General features: G+C 44.5%; 3 protein-coding genes across 4 annotated transcripts; all 3 read left to right on the top strand.

The window, feature by feature from the left end:
- Positions 1-7556: 7556 nt before the first annotated feature.
- Positions 7557-14067, top strand: fam20cl (family with sequence similarity 20 member C, like). Its single transcript, XM_026325333.2, has 10 exons — positions 7557-8083; positions 8708-8886; positions 10659-10737; positions 10838-10930; positions 11267-11382; positions 11476-11656; positions 12450-12559; positions 13408-13489; positions 13591-13650; positions 13821-14067. Exons 1-10 carry the CDS (start codon positions 7557-7559, stop codon positions 14065-14067), a joined length of 1674 nt encoding a protein of 557 aa, XP_026181118.1.
- Positions 14068-14699: 632 nt separating this feature from the next.
- On the top strand, positions 14700-21099 carry sp100.1 (SP110 nuclear antigen, tandem duplicate 1). 2 transcript variants are annotated; one of them, XM_026326213.2, is made up of 16 exons: positions 14700-15178; positions 16460-16634; positions 16833-17075; positions 17230-17349; positions 17437-17570; positions 17664-17708; positions 17803-17842; positions 18059-18124; positions 18215-18340; positions 18629-18768; positions 18880-18948; positions 19022-19155; positions 19612-19729; positions 19824-19898; positions 20042-20185; positions 20290-21099. In XM_026326213.2, exons 1-16 carry the CDS (start codon positions 15029-15031, stop codon positions 20371-20373), a joined length of 1863 nt encoding a protein of 620 aa, XP_026181998.1. In that variant the 5' UTR covers positions 14700-15028; the 3' UTR covers positions 20374-21099. The 2 variants fall into 2 exon arrangements, with proteins under 2 accessions (XP_026181998.1, XP_026181999.1); XM_026326214.2 differs by having other exon boundaries at positions 14701-15178; positions 16833-17042.
- Positions 21100-21505: 406 nt separating this feature from the next.
- Positions 21506-25130, top strand: LOC113141169 (uncharacterized). Its single transcript, XM_026325417.1, has 4 exons — positions 21506-22047; positions 22145-22213; positions 22815-23107; positions 23563-25130. Exons 1-4 carry the CDS (start codon positions 21816-21818, stop codon positions 24424-24426), a joined length of 1458 nt encoding a protein of 485 aa, XP_026181202.1. The 5' UTR covers positions 21506-21815; the 3' UTR covers positions 24427-25130.
- Positions 25131-25163: the final 33 nt, after the last annotated feature.

Raw genomic sequence — 25163 nt, 5'->3', positions numbered from 1 at the left:
GTCTCAGAGGCGGCAAATAGAAGAGACGTAGGTGGAGACACAAATTCAATGTGTTATTCTTACACATCAGGTCAGTTCTCTTCTTCTCAGCTGACGTTCTGTTATTGGAGTTGAGCCTGAACCTGAGCATCTTAGCTTTTCTCACTGAAATAGAAAAACTAGGAAGCAGTGCAGGGACTGAGCAGACACACAGAACAGACGAAGGCTGCAGCAGGGATTTAATCTCTGACCTCCCTCCAGTTCCACTAAAAACTCTATGACCACCTTTAGCAAACAGCCGAACGATGAAATTCCCTGTTGGATCATTATCTAATCCATAATGTTCCATCTAGGAATGGGGAGACTGTAATTCTATATAATCCATGCAATGGCTGAACCAGGCTGAACCAGGCCATTAGTCCAGTTTACGATGTCACGTCTGTTCTGGTTGTGTTTGTGTGTGTTTGAGCTTCAGTGAGTCAGAGGCCACATGTGCTGGATGTTTGTCTTCATCTTGGAACATTCAGATATTCACCCCAGCAGCAGCAGCAGCAGCAGCGTCTTCTTTAATAGTGCAGCTCCATGAGGTCTCTGTAGATCACAGGATGAAATGTTGCTCTGCTGGGATTTGACTTCAGGAGGGAAACTTCATTTTCAGCCCCAGTAAATATTGACTAAACTATTTCATTGAAAAATACTGTAAATGACATGTTTTTATTATAGGGGACTGCTAACATCCTGGTACAGCAGCTCAATCGTCCATCATTTCATGTCAATGACCTGATAACACAATGGTCACAGTCAAATCAGATGTAAGTTAACAAAATGTACATATTATCATGTGACTGAGGAAATACTAGTGGATTTGACTGTAATATCTGTAAGTTGTGTTACAGTCAGTGGGTATTGTAGAAACATGAGCATAAATATATAACAAATGAGAACTGAGGTAAGTTCATACTTGTTGTTTTGTTTTGATTTCATCACAATATTGTTCTGATTTAACATTTTGACATAGTGTGACCACATCTCCTTAAATCCACCTACTCATCACTTTCCCCTTCTGAAGCAGAGCAGGTTCTCCACCCACTCAGGCTCCGCATAGCAGAATCACACACACACACACACAACCACACAGTCCAAAATCCCCACAGAGGCTCCATCTGGACAGGAAGACTCTTTGCTGTTCCTCCATCTTTGTCACCCACTTTGCCCCCCCCAAACTCATTCATTCCCCCTGCTTTGTTAATGGAGCACTCCTTCTCCAGCAGGTAGGTGGCCTTGTATAGCTCTGTGAGTAAAGCCTGGCTGTAACGCTGCCAAAGCTGTTGGTTCCGTTTCCTCAGAGCCCACTTACAGTATGTTAAAAATACATCTGCCATGTTTCTGTACATGACACTTTGAATATAAATATACACCAAATGTTTTTTTTGTTATTAATAAATCTGTTTCGTCTTTTCATCTCCGATTGTTTTCAGCTGAAACTCACCCACGCGTGTTTCCTCTTAGGTTTAATGTTTAATGTCGTTTGTTGGTGAAAATAAGCAGTTTTGACTCACCAGGTTTTGTAAGTCTTGTTATTTCAGTCAGTCACTGTTGTTGTTGAGGGTTGATCAGATGCTTCCACACTGACTTTATCCCTTCAGCACAAATTCCCTTCAAATGTCCTGTTTTTGCTCCTTCTCCATCTCTGTCTAATTATCTTTCTGCAGCATGCTCTTTCTCAACCTTTTAATCTCTTGCTCTTTCCAGTTTCACTGCAATGGGCTGAGCAGATGCATAATAATTTTTGTGACTGAACTCAGAGACAGCTTTGGCTTCACTGTCAGCATGAGTTTCCTTTGAGAATCAAGTTGTTGCATCTGTCTGTGACACTTTGTGCCTTCATTTAGTTATGAATGATTCACTCTCAGGGTGTTGTGCTTTTTAAACGCTCACTTCATGCATGTGCCTGCACGTGTCTGTGAGAAATGATCTTCTGAGCCGTCCAATGCCCAGAACTCCAGGGAAGAAGCTGTTGTTATTTTCTTTCAGTCCTGACTCATGGCTGCTTGCATGCAGGACCTCTTGTCAATCTACAGTGTTTGAGCTTCTTCGTTACTGCAAACTGGTAAATACAAGTGTGGTGTGAAGACAATGAGGGTGAGAAGATGAGCGAGGGAGTGAGAGGATGAGCAGAGTGTGAAAGTTATGAAGTGACAACGCGATGGTCGTGTCCATTTTCGTTTTCTCAGATGAATAACAAAAGGAGAAAAAAGGCAGTTTATAAACTAGTGACACAAACTATGTAACACAGGTTCTGTCATCAGACTATTAGAACATTTGTGCAGAACAGTCAATCAGCTGTGGCCTGCTGCTAATTGTACTGCGCGAATGTGCAGCTTATAAGTTTTGGTGAAGTCTTTTTCATTCCCTCAGTTAAAATATAAATTTGTTTTGCTCTTAAAAACTTTCCAATCTTCTCGCTGCAGCGTTTCAAGCTGTGTGTGTGTGTGAGTCTGAACAGAGCTGTTTAAAAATGCATCTCTCTCCATGTTTTGTCCTCCAAATATTTTCAGAGCGAGCGCACACTCGTGTCCTCAAAGGGCTCTTCATACCACCTGCTGGAAATCAATTTTCTTCAGGGTAGAAAGACGTAAACAGACACACACACTTTGCTATCTTGGCTTTTTGCTGACAACCTTATCTCGAGAAAATTAAAAATGACTCCCTCCCTCTCTTTCTCTCTCTCTCTCTCTCTCGCCCCCATGTGTCCTCTCAGTTTTCTTCTCCTCAATATTTGAAAATTCCAGCCAGGAAAAAAAAAAAAAAAAAAAAATCACAACCCACAGCTTCGTGAGTAACGGATCCTCCAATCCACCGTGCAGTCACTCTAAATAAAACTCATCAATTAAGAGTCACGAGCTGGTTTTAGCAGCTCAGCAACAGATTCCTGTCATGAGCCATGAGCCATATGGCCAGTTATCCGTCGCGCGCTGCGATCTTTCAGCACTTATGCTCCATCTGTGCCTTTTCCTCTCTATATGTTATTTTGGTGATGTGTGTTTAAAGCTGCCCTAAGGTGAGGGTTTCACTTCCAATGACACTGGTGGGCTGATGATTAAAAAAGAAGCAATCACAGCTGGAGCCGGATGAGAAAAGTCCCAGATTCAGTGCCTGTAGCTGCTCACTGGTTAGAGCAGGTACGTGACTTTATCACAGAGCACCTGAGGCTCTGTTTGTGAGCTGAGATGACCTCTGACCTACTGGAAACAAGCAACAGCTAAACGACATGAATAGTTTACCACACTACAACTGCATTAAACAATTAGAGCCAAATAAGCAGCAGCTCTAATAGAAATGATTAGAACCAGGTTATGACTAAATGTATAAACCATAATGTTTAAAACTGAGTGTATGAGTTAAAGAGCTGAACTAATTAGATATAAACCAAAACAATAAAAGCCTTTTCAGTTTAGTGCTTGCTCTGCTATCAGCTGGGAAACACAGTTTTCTACTGCAAGTTAGGTTTTGTGTTATTAAAGCTCCATTGATCTGAGTATTATGGGCTGTGAGAACTGCTGTTTGCCAAACAAATGGAGTCTCCCCCTGTTCAGACCCTGGCACAGTTGCACACATGATTTATAGGTTTCATACTTTTATTTTTCTTCGTTCCTGCTCTGCTGGCCCACAGGTCCTCCTGCAGCCACATGCACATCCACCCACAGTAGAGTTGTCCCACATGGAGCGATGCAGGATTAGATTAGCCCACAAGCTGTCGCAGTGAAATGGAAATGTAGATGTCGAGAACGATTAGGATTTCTCTGCTGGGAATGCAAGAAGGTCGGATTGCAGAGGGTTTGTTTATGATTTTCTACTGTCTCTGTGTGTGTGTGTGTATTTACAGGAGGATAAATATATGTGTCGTTGTTGCTGTAAGTCTAGTCAGCATTCCCTCCTCCACTCCACACTCGTATCTCTCTCTTCTCTTTTGTCTTCTTTCCTTCTCCATTTGCATGAGTTCCTCTTTGTCTTTGTTTCTCTCCCTGTTTTCATCCATCACCCCTGTCTCCCCTTCTCATTTGGTCTCTTTCCTCACCCTCCTCGCTCCTCACCCTTCTCTCTTCCCAGATGAAATATTCATGCACACCCATAGTGGGAGAGTAGCAGCAGCAGCAGCAGCCAGAGCCACAAGAGCCAGTGCTTTCAAAGACTTCAGGCTGCGAGGGAGCGAGGGAGCGAGGGGCGGTGGGGGCGGAATAGAGGGAGTAGGTGGAGACGGAAACTACAGGTGAGAGAGAGGATAGACGGATAAAGTGAGAAAGAAGGAGGAGGTGAAAATTCAAGGAGCCTCCTCCATTACATGGAACAGCAGGAAACACATGATGAAACACTCAGACTTCACATTCGCACACACAAATATAGTGTGTATTCAAAGCACCAGTGGCCCGTGGACTGCACCTAGTCCTTTTAAAAAGACCAAAGAGAAGATTATTTAAGGTTTTCTTTCAGCAGTGCACTAACACCCTAAACTGTTTATACTCTCTAACTCTTTTCTTAGTGTTTTTGACTTTTTCCTTTGGTGCTGTCCAAATTAAAGGTTAGGACCAACCTTTGACTTGCCAAGGTGGCCAAGACCAGCAGCACTGAAGCTCAGGACCCACAGAGGCTTTGAGGTTTTGATCCTTGGACACAATCTCACAAAAAGTATCTGGTCAGATATCTCAGGGAGTAAGAGGACCGAGGGGACCACTCAGGAGACTCCTAGAGTGAAGGGAACGGGCTTGTATGTGATTTATTCTGGGCCAAATCCTTCATGATGCCAGTACCTGGAGCATCCAAACCTAAATCCTGCAGCAGGAAGTTACATCATAGAAAAACACAACTGTTTGCTGAAACATGGAGGCGGAAGCACTTGAGAGAGTGTGTAGATAGAAAAGTATGGTTCTTACTATATGTAGAACAGTTTTGACGCCCCTGCAGGCTTTGCCCTGCGCACACACACACACACACACACACACACACACACACACACACCCCTGCTGAGAGGTACTGTAGTTTAAACACAAAGAGAGTACAGCGCCTCCAGCACACCAGTCAACACGATTAAACCCTTCACTCTCTTTGTATTCCACACCCACTCACATCTCCTGAACTCTTGGGCCTTTTAGGTGGTTTTACTCCAGGTACACACACAAAACCAGCACATGTGAACACAAGCTTTACACTCTGTTACACACATACTGCCTGTAGCACATAAACACCTGTAAGAATAGGCCCAAATACACACAAACACACACATTAGGTCTCTGAGTTCGCCCTCCATCATCCAACAGCCGCTTTGCTTCTCATTCCCCCTCGTGTGCCAGATGTGATCTTGAATTCACTTTGTCCTATTATTCTGAGTTTGCACACACACACACACACGCACACACACACACACACACGTGTTCCAATTAGGTGCAAATTTCTGGGCCGTTTCCAAGCAACCTACATTAAGCTGCAACTGCTGTGAGGAAAACGGGCCACGCTTTGAAGGATGTTTTCAATGTGTGAATGGGAGCTTTAGAGTGTGTTTTATGTTTGTGCGAATGGGAGAAAAGTAATAAAGAGAGAGACATTAGAAAGAAATTGAAAGCAATAGAAATTTATAATATGTTAACAGACAGGATCTCCTGACATCCTGTAATCACATCAAAGCAAAGGACGGTCAGGCTTTGCCAGCTGTGGTTAAGTGTTTCAGCTGGTTTCAAACCTTTTTAAAACCTTACACAACGACGTCTGTGCTGTTCTCAGGGTCTACTCACAAACCCAAAGGTACTTTTGTAGTCAGGGTCTACTTTACACAAAATAGTCTCTTATTTTCAGTCTGATATTTCATCATTTTTGTTTTTTGTGGCCTAGTTTTATATGTTACTCTTCTGCTGCTGCTGATATTTGATATATTTACCGTTGTTGCCAAATCCTGAGAAAAAAACAACAATACCTTGTATCTGAAACAGCAGAGGCCCTTTGGTGTCCATTAACAAAACATCAGTGGGCCCTTACACTGTCCCTGTGGTCCCTGGTCATTTAAATCAGAGCTTCAGTTTTAAACTTTGCCAAATTACCGGACAGGGAATTTAACTTTGATTGAATCTGTGTGTTGGTGTTAACGTTCAGCTGAAACTGGTAACATCCAGGTGAGAAAAGTGATGAGGCTGAAGTTCAGAGGAGCTAAATTCAATGTACGTGTTAGAAAACTGATTTGTCTCTGTTAACCACACAAAAATACACACACAGGTTTGAGCTAATGACAAACAAACAGAAAAACGGGTTTTTGATGGCCAGAGCCTTCAAGAGCCCGTTCTACCGGGACCTACAACATACATAATAGATTCTGTCCCAGAGCAAATGGAGCTAATTAACAGAAATATATAGCTGGCTAATTAGCAGTATATGAAGGAATGATTTTCCAACAGAGGACAGAAAACACTGAAAAGCAGCAGGAGCTACGGTACGATGGATAATTTATGATGAGAAAGGAAGGGAGCAGTTTTGTCCGTGTTAATGTGATGAGTCAGTGATGATGTGCCAGGTGTTGGTAAATGCTTTCTGACCTTGCATTGATCCAGCAGAGAAAAAGATCATTTGGCAGTATATATTGTTGATTCGCCAGGGTCACACAGACACAGGTCACCACAACCTCAACGTGCCTTTCACTTCTGTTTGCACTGCAAGTGGCTGCGTGATTACAAACAGACACACAAACGCAAAGAAATTCCAGCAGACCCTGAATGTCTCATTAACAGAGGAAGGGCAGTGAAAGAGAGAGAGGGGGAGAGAAAAGCTCTCAAAGGCAAAGAAATGTAAGTAATTTCTCCAGCCTGCTGCTCCGCACAGGGAATGTGGGAACAGAAAGTTGTTCAATAATATATTGATTTTGTTACTGAGCTTTTCTTTCTCTGAAGGTTTGATGTAAATGATTATCTGACAGTTTGTCGCTTAACTAGTACAGTGTGAGCCAGTGTATGGGTGCGTGTCTGTGGACAAGCATAGATGAGTCACTGCTGATCGTCTCACCCTACATTACACACTGCACAGGACTATATGCACAGCACTGAGTGCTGCAGATGACTGGTCAAACTGAGGGGACTGTTTAACTGCATCCTGTTGATCTGAAAACTCTACAGATTTCCCTTAGGTCTGATGTTATTGTGTTAGTTTGCATTGTTCATTAGGTTGCATTGTTTTATATTAACAGTTTTCTCTGAGGTTATGAAGCAGTGATTTTTTTTTATGTGGATCCTCAGTTTGTTGAATGCACACGAGGACACGTGCACATGGGTGACAGGTTTCCGCTGTTCTCTGCATCATGTTGGTCCATGCCTGGCATCTTTTATTGTTAATTAGCATTTACCTTAATGCAGCTGTTGTGAACATGTCAGTTCTTTTTCATCTGTTTTCGTTATAGTTTGCCCACTGCCGCACGTCTGCATAGGCTGAATGCAATGAGCAGAAAATGTTTCGTCATGATCAGGTTTGAAGTGCTGGCAGGGCAGCACAGTCTATTTGGGTTTTAAACAGCTCTCTGTGTTGTGGCGTCTCTTTCCTCCAGCATGATGAGACAGAACCTGGGCCGATCCACTCGCTCCATCTATCTGAGCCTGGCATGTCTGTCCCTCGCCCTCCACCTCCTGCTGGCGTTTTTTTGTCTCTCTGTCCTCCAGACAGCCTGCGTCCTTCCCACCTCCTCCTCTTCCTCCTCCATCCCAAAAGCTGACACCTTGCACCGTCAGCCCGTCTTCCACGCCTCCTCTTCTTCAGCTGCCTCCTCCTCACATAAACTGCCAACGAGCGACAAGCATCACAAGCTGAATTCCAACACGTGGCATCATGTAGGGAAAGGGTCGCTCGGCGAGGCCGCTGAGCAGGAAAAGACACTGATTGGAGCTGGAAAAGTGATTCAAAAGGTCAAAGGTCATTCCAAGCTAGAGGCATTGTTCAGACACCCTCTGTACAACCTGCCACGCCCAGAGCCGCAAAAAGATGATTGGCTACTGAGGGTGAAGACAAGAGAAGATGTGAAGGAGACGGAGAGTGAGGAAGAGGAGGGAGACGACTCCATCTCCAGTGACAGTCAGTGGTGAGTGGAACAGAGAAAACACATCAGTCTTTATGTAAAAAACAAACAAACCAATGATCTGGAAAAAATGTCTGAGTACTTGTTAAACATGAACTTATAGTAGTTCTTTACAGGGTGTGTATTAATGAATCCACCATGAAACCAACTCAGGAGCTTCAGTTTGACTGTCGTGACCCACACTGACTTCCTGTCTTAGGACTCTTTGGTTCCTGTCCCCTGGTCTTTCCTTATTGTCTCTGTCTTGACTTTCTCATTAGTCCCTGATTGTTGGCACCTTGGTCTCGTTGACTCACACCCTGTGACTACATAATCCCCAGTCGCTGTTGTTGTTGTTGTCACATGACCTCTGTCGTCTGTCTAAGGGCTACTAGTCTTTTGGATTTCCCTGTGTGGACTCTTGACTCATTTCTGCCCTTGTTAGTTCTCCACATGGACTCGGTCTGCCCCTGTAGGTTCATTATCTGTTATACCTGCCTGTCTCCCAGACTGCCTGCCTTGGTTCTCTGGTAGTGTTATTCCTCCCCTCCTGGTTCCCTGCAGCAGCCCTTCCCCACACTCTCCTGCTCCTTGCATATCCCTGACACCTGCCTATTTATTGTACCACCTCCACCTCCTCCCCTTCAGGCAGAGTGCCAGCGAGGAGCAAGGCTATGACAAAGTCTCCTGGACGAGGGACGTGAAGACCCACCCTCCCTGGCTACGGTTCCACCTGGGCATCTCTCGCTGGGAGCTGTACAACAGGAAGGATCCCAACCTGGTCCAGCTGACTCACTCTTTGGCAACACAGCGTATCCTCGGTGCTGGTGAGTAAATGAGGGTGAGAGGTTAGAGAGACAAAAACAGGATTTCCACTGATTTCTCTCTCTTCTGTTTGGAGTTTCAGCCAGACATCATTCCTTTTTCACTGGCACACTCGTGATATGATTCTTAAGCATATGAAAGATCTGGATCTGTGCAGGCTTTTACTGAAATAAAAACAGACCTGATCTTTACCCTGAATTATCCCAGGAGTGCTAGGGCTTAGAGCGAGTGTGGTCATTCCCTGGAAATCTCTGTGGAAATGCAAACAAAGAGGAGGCATGTGGCTCATAAAGTCATTTTGTGTTCATGTGTGTGTGTGTGTGTGTGTGTGTGTGTGTGTAGTACATCTACTGCATGGAGACACTAACATTAACACATAATATATATACTGCTAATTCCAAAAACCACAGTTGGAATTTGTGTTGTTGGTGCAGTGGTTTCGAGGACCCTGTATTGGTCCAAACCAGGATTCTTAGACAATTTACATGGAAAACATGTGGATACAGGCAGCAGATAAACAAAGGGAAACAAAATTATAATTCTAGACGTGTAGAAGCCAAATAATGAAAGGTTTGAATTCTGCAGCGTGTGTGATGTTGTTGTAGGATCAGAGTATAATCCTGCTGAAAACTTCCATTATCTGAACACCCACAGACACACACTGACACAAGTGCACACATTTTCACACAGCTGCCTTCTCATTAGCACATGTTCATTCTGGGTTTGCTCGACTCAGACCCACCGTCCTCGTCTTCAGCACAATGCGGGATGAATAATGTGTTGACATTTGTGTTACCCAGTGCGGATTAAGCTGCAGATGATATTTATGTCACTGTGTCATTTTCATGTTTAACACTCACCACATACATATTTAAACATGTACATTCAGGTAAATGTTTCTTTTAGTCAGAGTAAGAAATGGCTGTTTTAAATAAATATGAGAGGATTTAAATTACACCTCAGGGTTGTTGTGTTTTGATATTTACTGGGCCTGGTACTGTGAGCACAGCATCCAACTAAAGCAGTTTATTTTCCTGAAAGTCACTGAATTTGTTCACTGGAAATAGATCAAGCAGATGACGTTACCTGAACTGTGGCCCAAAACAGGCTGCAAAACCAGTTAAAATAAGCAGAGAATGAACTCTCTTGTTTATGAGGTGTAAATATTTCTCCAGGATAATAAAGTTCTGTTCATAAAGTACAGGAGGTTCTAGGTAATAAGTTCTGTAAAGTGAGTGACTTAAATTGGAGCCATTAAACAAATTAAATCTAAAATGTTTTATCCAAATCTGATCACATTCATGTGGTTTAACTATATAACAGGACAACATGTGTCAGTCAGAATAAAGCTTTGCACTAAACAAACACAGAACTCACACTCTGAGAAAACTCTTCTTGTCAAATAATCCACAAAAAGCCCAAAACCAACAATAAACTGATGGTGGTTTCTGCAGTGCCACAGCCTGATAGAGCATCTGTCTCCATCACATAAAACTCCATTATTCTCTGCAGTGTATAACAAACACATCACTCTGTCTGACATGTCAACCCAACAGCCACAACAAGCTCACCAAATGTGTTTTAATCCACTAATGAAAATAGTCCCCACATAAATGGAAACACAAAGGAAAAGATGTAATATGACCAGACCTGTCCTTCAGTCTTTTTCTGCAGTAATAATAATAATAATGTGTTGGTTTGCAGGAGTATAAATATTATAAAATCAGTGTTCCACGTTGCACTGCTCTGTTTGCACTTTCTGCATGTGTTCCAGTTCAGAAAACAGGAGGAACCCAGCTCAAACTGCTCATATCGTTCCCAAATTACGGACAAGCTCTGCTCAAACCCATGAAGTGAGTCCACACCAACACTGACCGACAAACCATGACCATGTTGCTTCTTCCTAATGTACAGCCTCATGCATTTGTGTTTCTGTGTGTTCTTGTTGCACAGACAGCCCAGAGATGCAGAGACCAATGAAAACCTCTTCTACTTCTCTGACTTTGAAAGACACAATGCAGAGATCGCTGCCTTCCACCTTGACAGGTACAGATGGTTGTCCGCTCCATCAGCAGGCAGTAGGTGTCCTGCAAAGCAGACGGACCATTCTGTAAACAACAGGTCGCTGCCCCGACATTGGATCTTTCATTCATGCAGCTACTGTTTGGCTCGTCTCAGAGATACAAATATTAAAAATGTATAAAGCACAAAGGTTTCTCCCGAAGATAACAGGAAGGTTACACATTCACCCCTGAAATACAAACATGGCTGTCAAAACCTGACCAGACCTTTGACTCGTTCTTGCTGACACTTTCTATCTTTCTGTTGATGTTCGTCTCTGTTGCCCATGTTGTTGTCTTGTTGTGTCTGTCTCCCTCTCAGATTGCTAGGCTTCAACAGGATCCCTCCAGTGGTCGGTCGACTCATCAACGTCACCACAGAGATCAGAGAGGTTACCACCGACCACAGGCTGTCTAGCACTTTCTTCACTTCCCCTGGTATGCATGTGTCCATTCCTGCATGCATTTTTTTTTTTTTATGGTGTCATATGGATGCACTGAACGTCCATCTGTCTCTCTGTCACCCTCTAGTGGGTAACATGTGTTTCTATGGCCTGTGCGAGTACTACTGCTCCACAGAGCACCCAGTGTGCGGTCAGCCTCATGCACTGGAGGTTTCCCTGGCTGCCATGCTTCCTGACCTCAGCCTCGCTCCACGCAGGTCCTGGAGGTCACCGTGGAGACGAGCCTACAGCCGCACCAAGCTGGCACAGTGGGTACAAAGTCCGGCTCCCAGAGCGTTTTAACTACTAGTGTTTGTCTTCTCTGTGCATTCGCCTTTGATGAGTCTGTGGAATAATGAGCGTTCACTGCCATCCAGTGGCCACAATCATGAAGTGCATTGCACACTGACATTTGTTATGGTGTAATCAGTCCTGTTGTCAATGTGTGATTAATACAAACAACATCCCTGATCCCATGTTGAGCTGCTGGAGCACCATGAGCTCATCCTTCTCACATTTTCTTTTTTTTCTACGTTTATTTTCAGGCACTTAGGTTAATACGACGTCTGAGTCACAGCAAAGCATCGTGCATCCATGTTAAGGTGGCACAGCACCAGTTATACCAGTTAACATAACTGGGTAATGTCAGTGACTATCATAATTACCTTGGTTACAAAGTGGCTGTGCAGCTTTTATGAGAGGTGGTCATTTATCAGATGGTTTTAACAAACATGTCATTGAATTGCATTATGGGAAGTGTATTTTTGGAGTGATATTAGGGACTAAGAGTCTGTGTATCAGGTTGTGGGCCACAGTCCAAGGAACAAGGGGTAATGTTGATGGGATTCATAGATTATTACACTGTTTGACATCTGAGACTCATTCATCATCCATCATCTTGTTCACATCTGTTTTTATGAAGCTGCATGTTCGACTCCAAAGTTAAGACACAGTCACATAGCACACCACATATTCTCTCTCTCTCTCTCTATATAGACTCATTATCTGTGCCTGTATATGAAATGAAAACCAATAATGATCCACTGTCTTGTGTTCTGACAGGTGGGAGAAGGACCCCACATACTGCGACACAGTGAAACAGACGCCTCCTTACAACCAGGGCACCAGACTGGTGGATCTCATCGACATGGCTGTACTGGACTTCCTCATGAGTCAGTCTCCAGTGAATTTAAATATATACATGTGTATTGAACATGAAGGTTTGTTATGTCTAGTTTATGAATATCATAAACCATCTTAATAATTAATAACGGGGTGTTCAGTTCCCCAGAGTTCATTGTCACGTCTGCTTCAAGTCCGGGTGTGTCTGTCTGTGTAATGTGTTTTTGTCTTGCCGCGCTGGGCGGGAGGATCCATCTGGTTCGTCCTTCATTTTGCATAACACGATGTGATTGGTCCATATTTGGCTCAGCCTCCTGACTGTGATGGGCAGGCTCACTAATCTCTGTGAATCAAGACATCGCCCTGTTCTTTAAGTGCTGTATGTTTTAAGATGCTCTGTGGAGGTCTGGTCAGATGTTACATAGTTGGCAAGCAAAGCAGGAATATAAGGACAGGATATGAAGACCAGTTCATAAGTCACTGGTTTCAGGTCTTGCCTGAAAAGGGAGTAGTCTCAAGGTATTTCTGGCAGGAGGTGAGCAGGGGGAGTCAGTTCGTTAAGAGGGGTTGTCCCTGTGAGGCCCCTGGCTTGCTCAAAAAGGGAGTCTTGACATCGTGGACCTGTACAATCCCCGGTTGTTTATCTTAGAGGGTCACAGAGAGTTTCACTCCTGCCTCAGTCTGCTGCTTTAGGTTCGTTACACCAGATTTTAAACTCTGGCAGTCAGTCGGTTTGAAACTCTCAGGCAGTGTAAAGTTAAAAACATTAAAAATACAACAGCATTGGTTCAAACTACAAAATGAGTAAATAAGAGTTAATGTGTTATCGTCCATTTTATCGCAGTCTTGATGTTGCCTTTTATAAAATACGTCCACACTGTAAATGTTTTCCCATAAGGCAACATGGACCGACATCACTACGAGACCTTTGAGAAATTCGGCAATGAGACTTTTCTGCTGCACCTGGATAACGGGCGGGCGTGAGTACAGCTCAGATGCTGTTTCAGTTTTTCCTCGTGTCTGTCAGTGTCATATTTGTGATTATTCACTGACATCTGTTCCAAGTGTCTGATATTTTCAGGTTTGGGCGCCACTCTCGGGACGAGCCGTCGATTCTCGCTCCTCTGCAACAGTGCTGCAGGTGAACACACACTTTAAACTGCAGGATGGAAAAACAAATAGTTGAAGTAGTGACAGAGTTAATAAATACAATAAATGACCCAGAGAGAAGTGGGGGAAACCTAAATTCTGGTGTATGTGAATATCTTCTTCATCATCTCATTCTCCACCCTGGTCCTTCTTCCTTCACAGGATCCGTCGCTCCACCCTCCTCCGCCTGCGTCTCTTGTCCCTCCCCAGCTTCCGTCTGAGTGACGTCATGCGGGAGTCTCTGGCTCAGGATCCTCTGGCAGGTGTAGCCCCCCTACTGTCTGAACCACACCTCTCTGCTTTGGACCGGCGCCTGGCGAGCGTCCTGCAGGTGGTGCAGGCCTGTCAGGATCAGCACAGCGACGTCATTTACGACGACTTAGACGAATACGACCAACAGCCTGACTGAGGACAATAAATTATACTCTGGATTTGTTGCATGTGTGTGAACTTTCTTACAGCAACAGCAAGTCGGGTGTCAAAATTAGTAGATTTACTGACCGTTAAAGACCAAACAGATCCACTGATTAACTTCAGTCATAGAAGGATGATGATGATGATGATGATGATGATGGTGGTGGTCCTCTAAGGCTGTGCTCTGTGTAATTTGATTCTGGATGCATTTTCCTTAGATCCTTCTCCAATAATCCACAAACACATGTGTGGCTGCGCAAATATTTAGCTCTGAGAGACACAAGCTGCCTCCTAAGTTACTGAAAGGTCCGTTCTCAGGTCCTGTGCACTGAAGGCTTCAGGTTTCCATTTCTGTTGTCGCCCATTCGAGCTGTGATGAGATTTAATGCGAGCACAGAGGAACCTTCAGCAGATGAAAGTCTGCACATGCATCATCCTGCATGGTGAAGCTAAAAACAAGCAAAACACACGTTTGAAGGGACTTTGCAGTGAAGTGTGATAAAAGTGGGTGGAGCCTCTGTGTGTGGTCTGTGCACCTTGAGCACCCGCCAAGAAAATCAGAGTTAAAATTCTGCCCCCTGTCGTCACTGACCAGAACTGCGACCTGCAGACTGAAAAAACAGTTTCACTTTCCAGACGTCACTGCAAACAGGAACTGAGAAAACCGCTGAACCTCAAGCAGCTTTGAGCTGGAATGGGAGGACTTCCGCCCATTTGCAAATCTGATACTTTTTAATGAGTTGTGTCGGTTATTATACCGTAAACTTCTTTCTCTGTGCGCACTAGGAGCCTGAACTGCCGAGAAGAAACGTTTGCACAGAGAGGATTGTAAACAAAACAGTGGAGTCGGCGTCTCTCGGTGCCGTCGTCTCAATGTAACATCTGTATACATCTGGAGGAGTTGTGATCACGCTATTTTTCTTGCAGAGGAGTTTACGTGTCTTCACTGGGCTGCGATGGATAATCCAATGCTGGATTTCCTGGAGTCTGAAGAGCTGCTGCGGTTTTTCCACTGCAATAAAACAGAAATGTCCTTAATGGAGAACCCGCAGACCTTTCTCCGCCAGCTCAGGGACTATGACCTGATCCCTGATGACAGGTACAAGGTAAGAACTTCCATTAGCAGCGTTACTGATTTGCTGGTGCGCCCATCTCGTCATAGCTGCGGATCCCGCTTGGAATTAAACGCGCGACCGTGTGGAAGCGCGAACTGAGGACGGAGCGCACGCGATATTTCATTAGGCCCATTGTTTAGTCGTTGTGTTAAAACAGTTTATATTAGGCCTTTACACACTAATTATAAGACACATAATCTGTTTATGGATGGAAACATTCGCCTCAAATTAACAGTGAAACTCACCAAGTGCCAGGGCCGGATTAACCCTCTGTGGCCCTGGGGCAAAAAGTTATGGGCCCCCCACATTTCTCCTCTTGATACATTTGCAGTTTAACGTAATATAAAATATATATACTTGCAGAATGATTGTTTCCTGAGTAATTCGGTTGTTATGGTTTATTTAAACACAATACTGAAGTAATGAAAGCTAAAACTGCATTTTAACCACACAATCATTGGTGCATTCATGCTTTTAAAATCAGACCATAAAAAACCATCCAGACGTTCCTCTTTTGTGTGTTTTTGGGCCCTTTGAGTGTGTGTATTAGTGGAGAGCCCTGTGGCTTCCTGTTAGCTGCATGTGAATGGGGTTCAATGAAATAATCCTGCAGTTAAATTATAATAATGAAAAGGGTCATGTCGTCAGGTTTGTGAAGTCCAGAAAAGTCCCCCCTCCCCCACGCTGCGAAGAACAAAAGACTGGCAGACGACCCGAATGAGTTTTCTCACCTGCCTTACCTCAGACACGCCACAAGCTGCCCCCACACACCCACCCCCACACACCTCTGGCAGCCCACCCCTGATGATCCGTGACGTGGAAGTGCGAGACGTCTTTCAGGGACAGAGGAGCAAGACAGGACTGTATAGTGATCCTGATCGTATCAGCTGAGGAGCCCCCCAGGGATGTGTGTTCTCCCCCCAGTTCTTCTCCCTCTCCACCAACGACTGCACCTCAGTTCCTAAAGTTGCTGTTTTGGTTTTAATGTGCTTTAGTGATGAATGCAGTGTTGACATACATATTTTCCTTTAATTATCACAAACCACTCCAGTGAACCTTAAGAAGCCTTTGGGACCGCTCTTAGAATCTGGGACACAGAGAATTTATACATCTTTATATATAATCGTTTTTTTTTTACTTTATATGTTGAATAACATTGAATTTGTGACTGAAAGTGTTGAAATACATTTGGTAAAATCACAGCTACAAGCTAGAGCTGACATGAACTCAGTGGTTGTGCTGTATTAATCTGGTCCGTCTGTTTTCTTGCAGAAGGTGTCTCGCATGAAAAGTAAAGAACGCATTAAGAAAGGCCTTTATGAGATTTTGGACCGGTTTGAGTGTGAGCGACCGCAGCACATCCACAGGTTCTGGAGATGTGTCTTCAAAGACACCATCATGAACCAGTACCCAACCCTGCGACTTCTGCGCAACAGTCTCATGGACGGTACAGTTTACTGTTTAAATCATCAGCTTGGTATTAGAGTGTCTGTGATTCCGCTTAATTTTCTTTGCTTTTGATTTTGTGCAGGTTTTACCCCTTGATGATAAATGGTTCACCAGGCCAGACTTGTTCTCTCATGATATGTGTGTCTGATGTTTACAAAAGCCTTTAATTCTCTTAACTTAATTCATTTAACTGCAGGGACTTTCCATTTTGACAAACAACTGCCTGAGATGGTGGAAACGAAGGAGACAGACGAGAAGAAAAGGAAGGTGGTTTCAGAGGATGAGGAGGATGAGGAGGAAGAGGAGGAAGAGGAGAAGCGAGGGAAGTCGGTGAAGAAGAGGAAACAGAGAAATAAGAGCACCAATGATGAGGAGCAGCCCGGGCCATCGTCTCATTCAACTCCAGGTCAGAAGAAAAAGTTCAAGAAAATATGCTTCTGTAAGTCATTTCCTACTTCTTCTCTTTCGTAAACATGACTGCATGTTACCTTGAAGCTTTACTGCTGCACTCTTCTCTGTCACCCTGCCTCGGTTCATTATTCTGTCAAATGTCATGTGCAAAAATAAAAAGCTAAATATATTTAATTTCCCAGACTCTCCGTTGAAGAAGGGAGAGAAGAGCGACATTTGGAACTGGAAGCTCTTTAAGGCCCAAATGCCTGTGACCTGTGGAGACATAGAGGCGATACTGAGCAGAGACAGACTGGCTAAAGGTCAGAGGGACGAAGTGAAACTGAAGTGAAGAAAAACTAATATCACTGTCTGAAAAACACACACTCACATTCCTGTGTCTGTTTCAGGAGAGAAGTGCATTTTGTTCCAGAAAAGCTGGTTCACTCCCACTGAATTCGAGAAACGTGCAGGGAAGGGGAGCTCAAAGAACTGGAAGACGAGCATCCGATGTAAAGGCACCACCCTGGGAAAACTTATACAGGTTTGTCAAAAAGTCCTTTTGATTTTGGGACATACATGAACTGTGAGACGCAGACTTGACTTCATGTACTCTTTCCTGTGGATTTCACTGCAGGAAGGACACCTGAAATCAGGCAGCTACAAGAGACGACATAAAATGGTGAGACCAAAAGCTGATCCAGCTGTTTCTCTTCTTATCTGGAAAGTCTGATCTGATCACTTCTTCTTTTTTTTTTTTTTTTTTTTCTCACCAGGTCAAGAGATCTCTGTTCCCATCTGCTGGTTGTGTCATGGGTTGGTTTATTGACGTTGATTTTAGAAAGCTACAGGAGTAAACACCGAGCACTGCATCTTTATGAGCAAGAGCATGTGTTACCTCCGATAAATTATTTAAACCTTAAAATGGAAATGTCATCAGAGCCTGAGAGTGGTGATTGATTGATTTGTGCATGTAAAAATAAACCAGACTGAAGTTCAGCTCCTGCTTTTTTTTTTTTTTTTTTTTTTTAGAGAGTGATGAAGAAGATGAAGAAGAAGATGAAGATCTGGATGGAGAAAGCTCCACAAGCGACACAGGTGCTGGTTTCTACAAAGTGACATTGACGTACCTTTGTTTCAATAACGACATACCGTGTGTTAATCGTACTTTGAACATGTCTGCGACAGATGAAGAAGAGGACAAGGAACAAGCTGAGCCGCAGACAGAAGTTGGTCATGACCGTAGCACCACGGTGTTCAAAGTGACATGCAGAGATCTAGTTGGAACCCTACACAAGAAACGATTTGCATCAGGTATTTGGGCCAAAATGTCAGTCGTCGTCTTTAATTTCGACTTCACGGTGTCACTAGAGGGAAATTCAGGTGATCACCGAAGTCATTTAGGATTCATCCTCTGGGAATCATTCATGTTTTATTGCCAGTTCATGCAATCATTTATTTCACACTGGACCAAAGTGGTGGATCGACTGACACTGGATTCCCTGCAGTCGTGTCACCATCACAGTGAAGTGTAATGATCTGTGAACGAAACCAACCAAAGCCAGCGAAGCGTGTCCCCACCACTTTTTCTGCCTCCTCCAGGGAATCGTGGGAAGTGTATTCGTACTGAGACGAGCTGGATGAGCCCAGTGGAGTTTGTGAACGCAGCATCAGATGAGAGTGATCCCCCATGGAAGAGAGAAATCCAGTGGGAAGGGAAGCCACTAAATGACCTCATTGAGGTAGGTGTGGTCAGCATGTGTGTGTCTCCACTAATCTGGCATCAGCTTTAACAACACGTGTGGTTTAATATGACAGAAGAGATGAAGATGCTGTTAATTTGTCCATTTCAGAACAAGATCCTGAGGATCCACTCTCTGCTGTGTGTTTGTGATCTGTGCGATCCAAACACCGAAGACGAGGTAAGTTTGTTGTTTGAGACGAGCGGCAGGCCCCACGCTGTCCTGTGTCGTCATTTACTTTGTGTCTTGGCAGGAGAATCAGAAGAACGATGATGAGTGTTACATCTGTAGAAGTCAGGAAGAAACACAGCTGGTCGTGTGCGACGACTGCCCTCGCTCCTTCCACCAGAGATGCCACCTGCCGCATCTTGAAGACGCCATTTTGAAGTGAGTAAACAAATCAGCTTTGTTGTTTGTTCTATTTTTTACCTGTTAGTTGTTTCTCTTGTAAGTGTTAAGTAATTTCAGACTGTGTGAATCTGCAGCGTCTCACTTCAATGCAGTGGACGTTACAACACACGCTGATCTGCTTCCAGTTGAAAAGTGCTCTCTACTTAAAGGACGGACTTTGATTTAAAGCTGCACTAACTGATCCAAAAGGTCACATGACCTTGTGTAATGTGAAACCTCTTGCTGCGTTTTTCCCACCTGCAGCAGCTAAACAGCCAAAACACATCTGAGACTGAATATTAAACCTGTATCACTCCAGTAAGTGCTGATGCTGCACAGCTAGGAGCTTTGCTAATACACTCTGAGACAACAATAAGGTGTTTTCATGCTGCTCAGACTGATGGATATTTGTGTTGTGTGTGTGTGTGTGTGTGTGTGTGTGTGTGTGAGCAGTGACAAAAGAAGGTGGATGTGTACGTTTTGTGTGTTCAAAGCCAATCAGCCATACCGTTACTGTAACCAGCTGGAAATGAGAGAAGCCCTGTCCCTCCAGATGTCACAACACCTGCTGGTCAGTTCGGTCTCTGTGTCCGTCAGTCTGTCCATCTGTCCATCTCTGTGCCCGTCGCTCTCTGTCACACTCTCTTCTTTTCACACACCAACAGGAATGTCAGTATGTCCTGCTGTATCTGTGGAACGCTGATGAGGAGAAAATATTTGCTTCAGATCCAAGAGGTTATGTAAGTCGATCTCGTCTATGAAATCTAGTTCTGCTTACTGATGGAATCACGCAGCCAACAGTCCTGGTTCACCCCATGGCAGGCTGAAACCGATGAAACCGTAACGCACATGTGTTTTGTTGGTTTCTGTTTGGATCCCACAGCTGACGGACTACTCCACTGTCATCCAGACTCCGATGTGGCTGGGCCATATTGCCAACAAACTCCAGGAGAATAATTACCAGACGGTCGAACAGTTTGTCTCTGATGTGCAGCTCATTTTCAGCAACTGTGCCAGATACAACCGAGTAAGAAACTGTCCTGAGAACCCTCTAACCTCTGAACATCAGACGTTAGGATTCATTTTTTACGTAAACATTATAGTGACAGGGGCTGTTGTGTTGTTTTGCAGGATAATGCTGAATTCCTTGCCAAGGGAGACCGTCTAAAGAAGATATTTGATGGAAAACTTAAGAACGTGTTCAACATCAGTTAACAGGCTGATAAACGACGATTAGTAGCTTTTGAGTAGCGTTGATTCTTTATTGTCGATGCACAGGTTACAGTGAAACGATCACTTCTTATGGTGCATAAAAGAGCTGAATGAAAAAAGAGTAAATGGAAAGAGAAATACAAAGAAGTCCAAGTATTAGATCAGATAAAAGCCTGTTCATACTCTGATCCTAAGGTGAGAAGGTCCCGACAGTCTGTGCATTGACCTGTGTAACCAAATCAACGATCAACATGGCTCCATAATCAAAAACATGTAAAAAGTCCTGGAGAGGAGAGTGTCAGGCTGCTGTAATAATGTTGGGAAACATAACAATCTAATAACACAGAGTTGACTGGTAACCAAGGGACGGCCGAGGGCTTTTTATCTGTTTTCATTTTAACTTTAACAGTTGAATGTTACTGTGGGATGATGCTCACCACGTCTTTCAATATAAAATGTTTCTTCTTCAGTCTTTCCAGCCATAAACGGTACAATAACATTTTCATTTCATTGTTTTTTGATACAACAGTTTTTATTCGTGATTATGTTCATGTTTAAAAGTGAATGTACCTCCTGTCTGTTGCTCCCAAAGTGTCTGTGAAGGTCAGAGTGAATTTGCTTAAATATTTTGCATCATGTAAAGTCTCAGGGTTTGTCAGTCCAGTTAAAGTATTCACCGTCTCTGACCTGCTGTTTGTCTGCTTTTACAATAAAACATCTCTAACCGTGGTGAACTGTCCTTTTAAAAGCTAATCTATATTCAACATGGAAATGAACAGCTCCACACTTTATCCACTGATCTGAAATCTGTTAGTGGTGAATTTTACAAATTCAGACCTTCCAGATTTTTTTTTTTTCCTCTAAAGTCTTGGTCCAAATTACAGCAGAATAAACTGTTGAGTTTATTGTAAATGAGTTATAAAGAGGAAACGTGGACAGACTGGGCTTCATTGATTCATTAAAATCAGCTGAAGATGCAAAAGCTTCAACAATTCAGTGGTGACTTGTTTCGTGCAGCTGCAGGGAAACGTGTTTTCCACAAAGAGAAACTTTGAAATCTGACAATCGCCTCATTTTGAAGATTTGTTTGTTTGTTTGTTTATTTATTTTTAGTAAACAAGTAGGTGCGCTCCGGTGACGTCACCGCCACAGTTGCCTGCAGCAAATCTGTGCTGAGAGCTGCGCAGCCGCTCTGCGCATCCGCGGGGCTGAGGTGGACAGCGCAGCCATTTCTCTGCTCCTCCTGAAAAACAGGCGGGTGGCGTTTGTCCATCACGCACGTCAGGTCACTGACGTGCGGGAGTCGTGACTTCAGCCGCGCATACCGAGGCGGAACTCCGCATCACCGACTGAGATCCGCGATCTCCAAACTTTCTCCAACGCCTGCGCAGACAAAACACAGCTCTCCCCTGCATCTGGCCCCTGCTGGTGTTGCTGTGTCAGCCATGGAGGGGAATCTGCAGGGAGGCGGCGGCGACGTCGCACCAATGCATGTGAAAACTGAAGCGCTGGAAGAAAACACATCAGCCGGGGTTTTGGGCAGACAGGAGCCGCCTGCGCCCTGCGGAGACACGGCATGCAGAGGAGGAGGAGGAGGAGGAGGAGTGCATCAGACTGCAGAGGAGCTGGCTGACACAGAGCTGCAAGCAGCCACCACAACTCCTCCTGTGCTGCTGTGTGAGCGCTCACACTGGGTTTCCCATCATCTTTCTTCCTTCTTGTACAAAATGACTGAGCATCTGTTGCTCTGACATTATTTTGTTTCGATCCTCAGATCCTGTGAGCACAGAGCGGTTCTTCACCACATCAGCGGATGGGAAGACGTACCTGAAGATAGCTCCAGGTACTAATGAATTTTGATGATGTTGTCATGAAACAGTTTTAAATTTCCTCTCTCTCTCAAGCAGAAATGCAGCATTTTCCTGCTTTGTCACATTGATATTTCACAGACTGAATGATTCTTGTATTTATCCAACAATAGTTGCAGCCCTGATCTGAGCACAGTAGCATTTTCATTACAATGACTTTTATCATCAGAATGAAAAATGCCCTGACATTGGAAATGTTCTGCGAAAGTAAAGTGAATTCCAACATGTTTCTGTGTGAGAGTTAATCCAATATTACACTGGACTAAATTATATTTTAGTCATTTAAATTATATCTCTGCTTAGTTAGGGATGTATTTCCTTCTTCAGTGTGGAGTGGGGATAAATCTGAGTAAAAATGTGTTTATTAATATTTGAACACATCAGCTGTGACATTAATTCAATTTATTTGTATAGGACCAAATCACAATATGTTCATTTTAAAGCAAGTGTGACCTGATTGAGGAGGTGAAAAGTGTCATATCAGCATTTTTAATTCAGTGATGGTGCAGGTATCTCACCTGTTCACAATCACTTCACTCCAGACTTCCACCACTAACTCACCTTTGTCCCCTCCAGCCTCCGTGATGCCTCCTGCCCCTTCAGAGAAGACGATTCCCTCCGGCTCGGATTTCTCCTCCAAAGCGGTTTTGTGTCTGATCGAGGCCGTCGGGCGCCGCTGGGGCCTGTATGAGACCCGGGAACGCTCACAGCTCTTCCAGAGCGTCCAGGAGGAAATGGCGTCCAAGGGGCACGTGCTTCCTGTTGAAAAGATCCGCCGCAAGTGGAACAACCTCATTGTTACATACAAGAGGGTTAAAGACCGCAGCCGGGAGACGGGACACGCTAAGACATCCTGGGAGTTCTTTGACGTGAGTGTAATGATAGATAAGCAAACCTGAGGACAGGATCAGACACTTCTTATATTTTATATATCTATAAATATGTTCTTCCATAGACTGCTTAGCAACCATAACCATCTGGACTCTGTCTGGTGTGTGTGTGTGTGTGTGTGTGTGTGTGTGTGTGTGTGTGTGTGTGTATGCTCTGTCAATCTGTCCCAATAATTAGCAGCTGTTTGGAGAAAAATCTGCTTCTTTGATAAAAAGTCAGACCTTTGAGCTTTCACACCTTTGAGGACAAAGCAGAGAAAGAAGCAAAGATGGAGCTGCTGGTAGTTTGTAAGACACAGATTGCAGTGCAGTTCAGAGGTTTATGGCTCAATGCAGAAACCAGAGTCCTTGACCAGATAACGGCAGCATTCGATAAAGGCAGCCTGGTGTGAGTCTCTTCTTTATCCATCTGTGTCTGTCCCCTCTCACTCTAGCTGATGGATGCCACGCTCTGCGACACTGTTGGTTCTCAGATCGTCAACAACAAAAGGAGCAAAGGTGGTAGCAGTGCTCTCACACTGCCCTGCCCTTCAGCAAAGGGCGCTGCAAAGCCTCCGCTCACACAACCCCCCACCATCATCCGCCCTAGTAGTGGTGACTTTGATCCGGCTGGTGGTGTGGACTCAGGAGGTCAGGGGGCCGCCAGCAGCACCGCTGCCACAACCTCAGTGACCACAGCGAGCATCAGCCCAACCAGCGCTCCAGAGCTCAAACCCCTTATCGTCCTCAACGGTGTTGCGACCAGCATTCATCCCGCCACCATCGTGCCATCTCCCTCCTTCATCTCCTCCCCGTGTTTTACAGACACGGCCTCTACTTCCCCTTCGTTTGGCTCCAGCAGTACCACAGAGCCCAACGCATCTCGCTACATAAGCCGTGAAGCTCCGCCCTTTTCATCAGGCGTCATACCTTTTCGCCTCAGTGCAGCGCCGCTCAGCAACAGTCAGAATCTCCTGAGCCTCTCCACCTCTTTCACCCCTACGTCCTCCTGCCTCACCTCTTCTGCTGCCACCTCGTTGCCTTCAACGACCACGTCGGTGGCCGAGGGACAGAACCAGAAGGGAAACGAGGAGCCGAGCGGCGCCGCTTTGTTCCAGGAGGTCCTGAAGCGGCAGGAGGAGCAGGCCTACCTGGATCGAGTGGCTCGCCGCAGGGTGGAAGCCCGAGAGAAAAGGCGTGAGAGGAGGGAGGTGCGGATGGCAGAGTCCCTCGGCAGAATAGCCACAGCTCTGGAGCTGCTGTCGTCTAAACAGGACACAGTCATCGCCCTGTTGCAGAGACTGGCTGATCGCAAGTGACGCAGGGTGAAAGGCTGGAGAGCAGCAAACTTTCCTCCTCTCCTGTGGTCGCGATCATGAAAACCTCTTCCTTGTGCCACATGGTGACGAAGCCTGAGGTCCATACACTTGGTGGAAAGGGTTCAAAGCTCCCGAACAGAATAAAACCATAGAAACTGCTCACTTAATAAGTGAAAACAAAGTGTTGTTACGTACTTTACGTTTAGTGCGTTACAGTTTGCTGCACTAATGTCCAATAAAAACATTCTCCTCAGATGCAGTTTTGGTCGGAGTGGACCGCAGACCTCAGAATAAAATGGGCAGTAATTTCAGTGACACATTTTCTCATTTTGTTTTTAAATCAGTTTGAAACGTTTCCCCTTTTGTTTGGTGCCGTCAAGTTTTTAAACTTGAGGGTTTATCACCAGTGTTTCTATGGAGCGTGTGAGATCAGACACCTCATAGCAAAGTGAAAACAGTAGAATCCAAATGTGTAACTGCGGTAGAAAGTACCAGTACAGTGTAGTACAAATACTCTGTTCAGTCCAGTGTGACTGAGGTGCTGAGTCCTGTACAGAAGAAGAGACAGTCTATTGATTTTTTTTTTTTTGGACTTTAATCTGTGGCTTTGTGTGAAGTCTGGGATTATCTGAACTAGTGGAGCTGCTAACAACTCACACGTTTGAAACACTGTTTTATCACCTGAGCACATTTTTAGGTTTGGATCCTAATTTGAAAAGTAAGTACAGCTGTCGGAT

Source organism: Mastacembelus armatus, chromosome 8, assembly GCF_900324485.2.
Source record: "Mastacembelus armatus chromosome 8, fMasArm1.2, whole genome shotgun sequence".
NCBI lineage: Eukaryota > Metazoa > Chordata > Actinopteri > Synbranchiformes > Mastacembelidae > Mastacembelus > Mastacembelus armatus.
The sequence above is the reverse complement of the archived record's forward strand: the minus strand, read 5'-3'. Positions and strand labels throughout refer to the sequence as shown.

Bases quoted from the DNA above. Each gene is read 5' to 3' on its own strand.
- fam20cl (XM_026325333.2), top strand. From the start codon at position 7,557: ATGATGAGACAGAACCTGGGCCGATCCACTCGCTCCATCTATCTGAGC. The intron at 11,383-11,475 runs GTATGCATGTGT...GTCACCCTCTAG, and splicing joins CACTTTCTTCACTTCCCCTG to TGGGTAACATGTGTTTCTAT. The intron at 13,651-13,820 runs GTGAACACACAC...CTTCCTTCACAG, and splicing joins CCTCTGCAACAGTGCTGCAG to GATCCGTCGCTCCACCCTCC.
- sp100.1 (XM_026326213.2), top strand. From the start codon at position 15,029: ATGGATAATCCAATGCTGGATTTCCTGGAGTCTGAAGAGCTGCTGCGG. The intron at 18,769-18,879 runs GTAGGTGTGGTC...TGTCCATTTCAG, and splicing joins CACTAAATGACCTCATTGAG to AACAAGATCCTGAGGATCCA. The intron at 19,730-19,823 runs GTCAGTTCGGTC...ACACACCAACAG, and splicing joins AGATGTCACAACACCTGCTG to GAATGTCAGTATGTCCTGCT.
- LOC113141169 (XM_026325417.1), top strand. From the start codon at position 21,816: ATGGAGGGGAATCTGCAGGGAGGCGGCGGCGACGTCGCACCAATGCAT. The intron at 22,048-22,144 runs GTGAGCGCTCAC...TTCGATCCTCAG, and splicing joins AACTCCTCCTGTGCTGCTGT to ATCCTGTGAGCACAGAGCGG. The intron at 22,214-22,814 runs GTACTAATGAAT...TGTCCCCTCCAG, and splicing joins GTACCTGAAGATAGCTCCAG to CCTCCGTGATGCCTCCTGCC.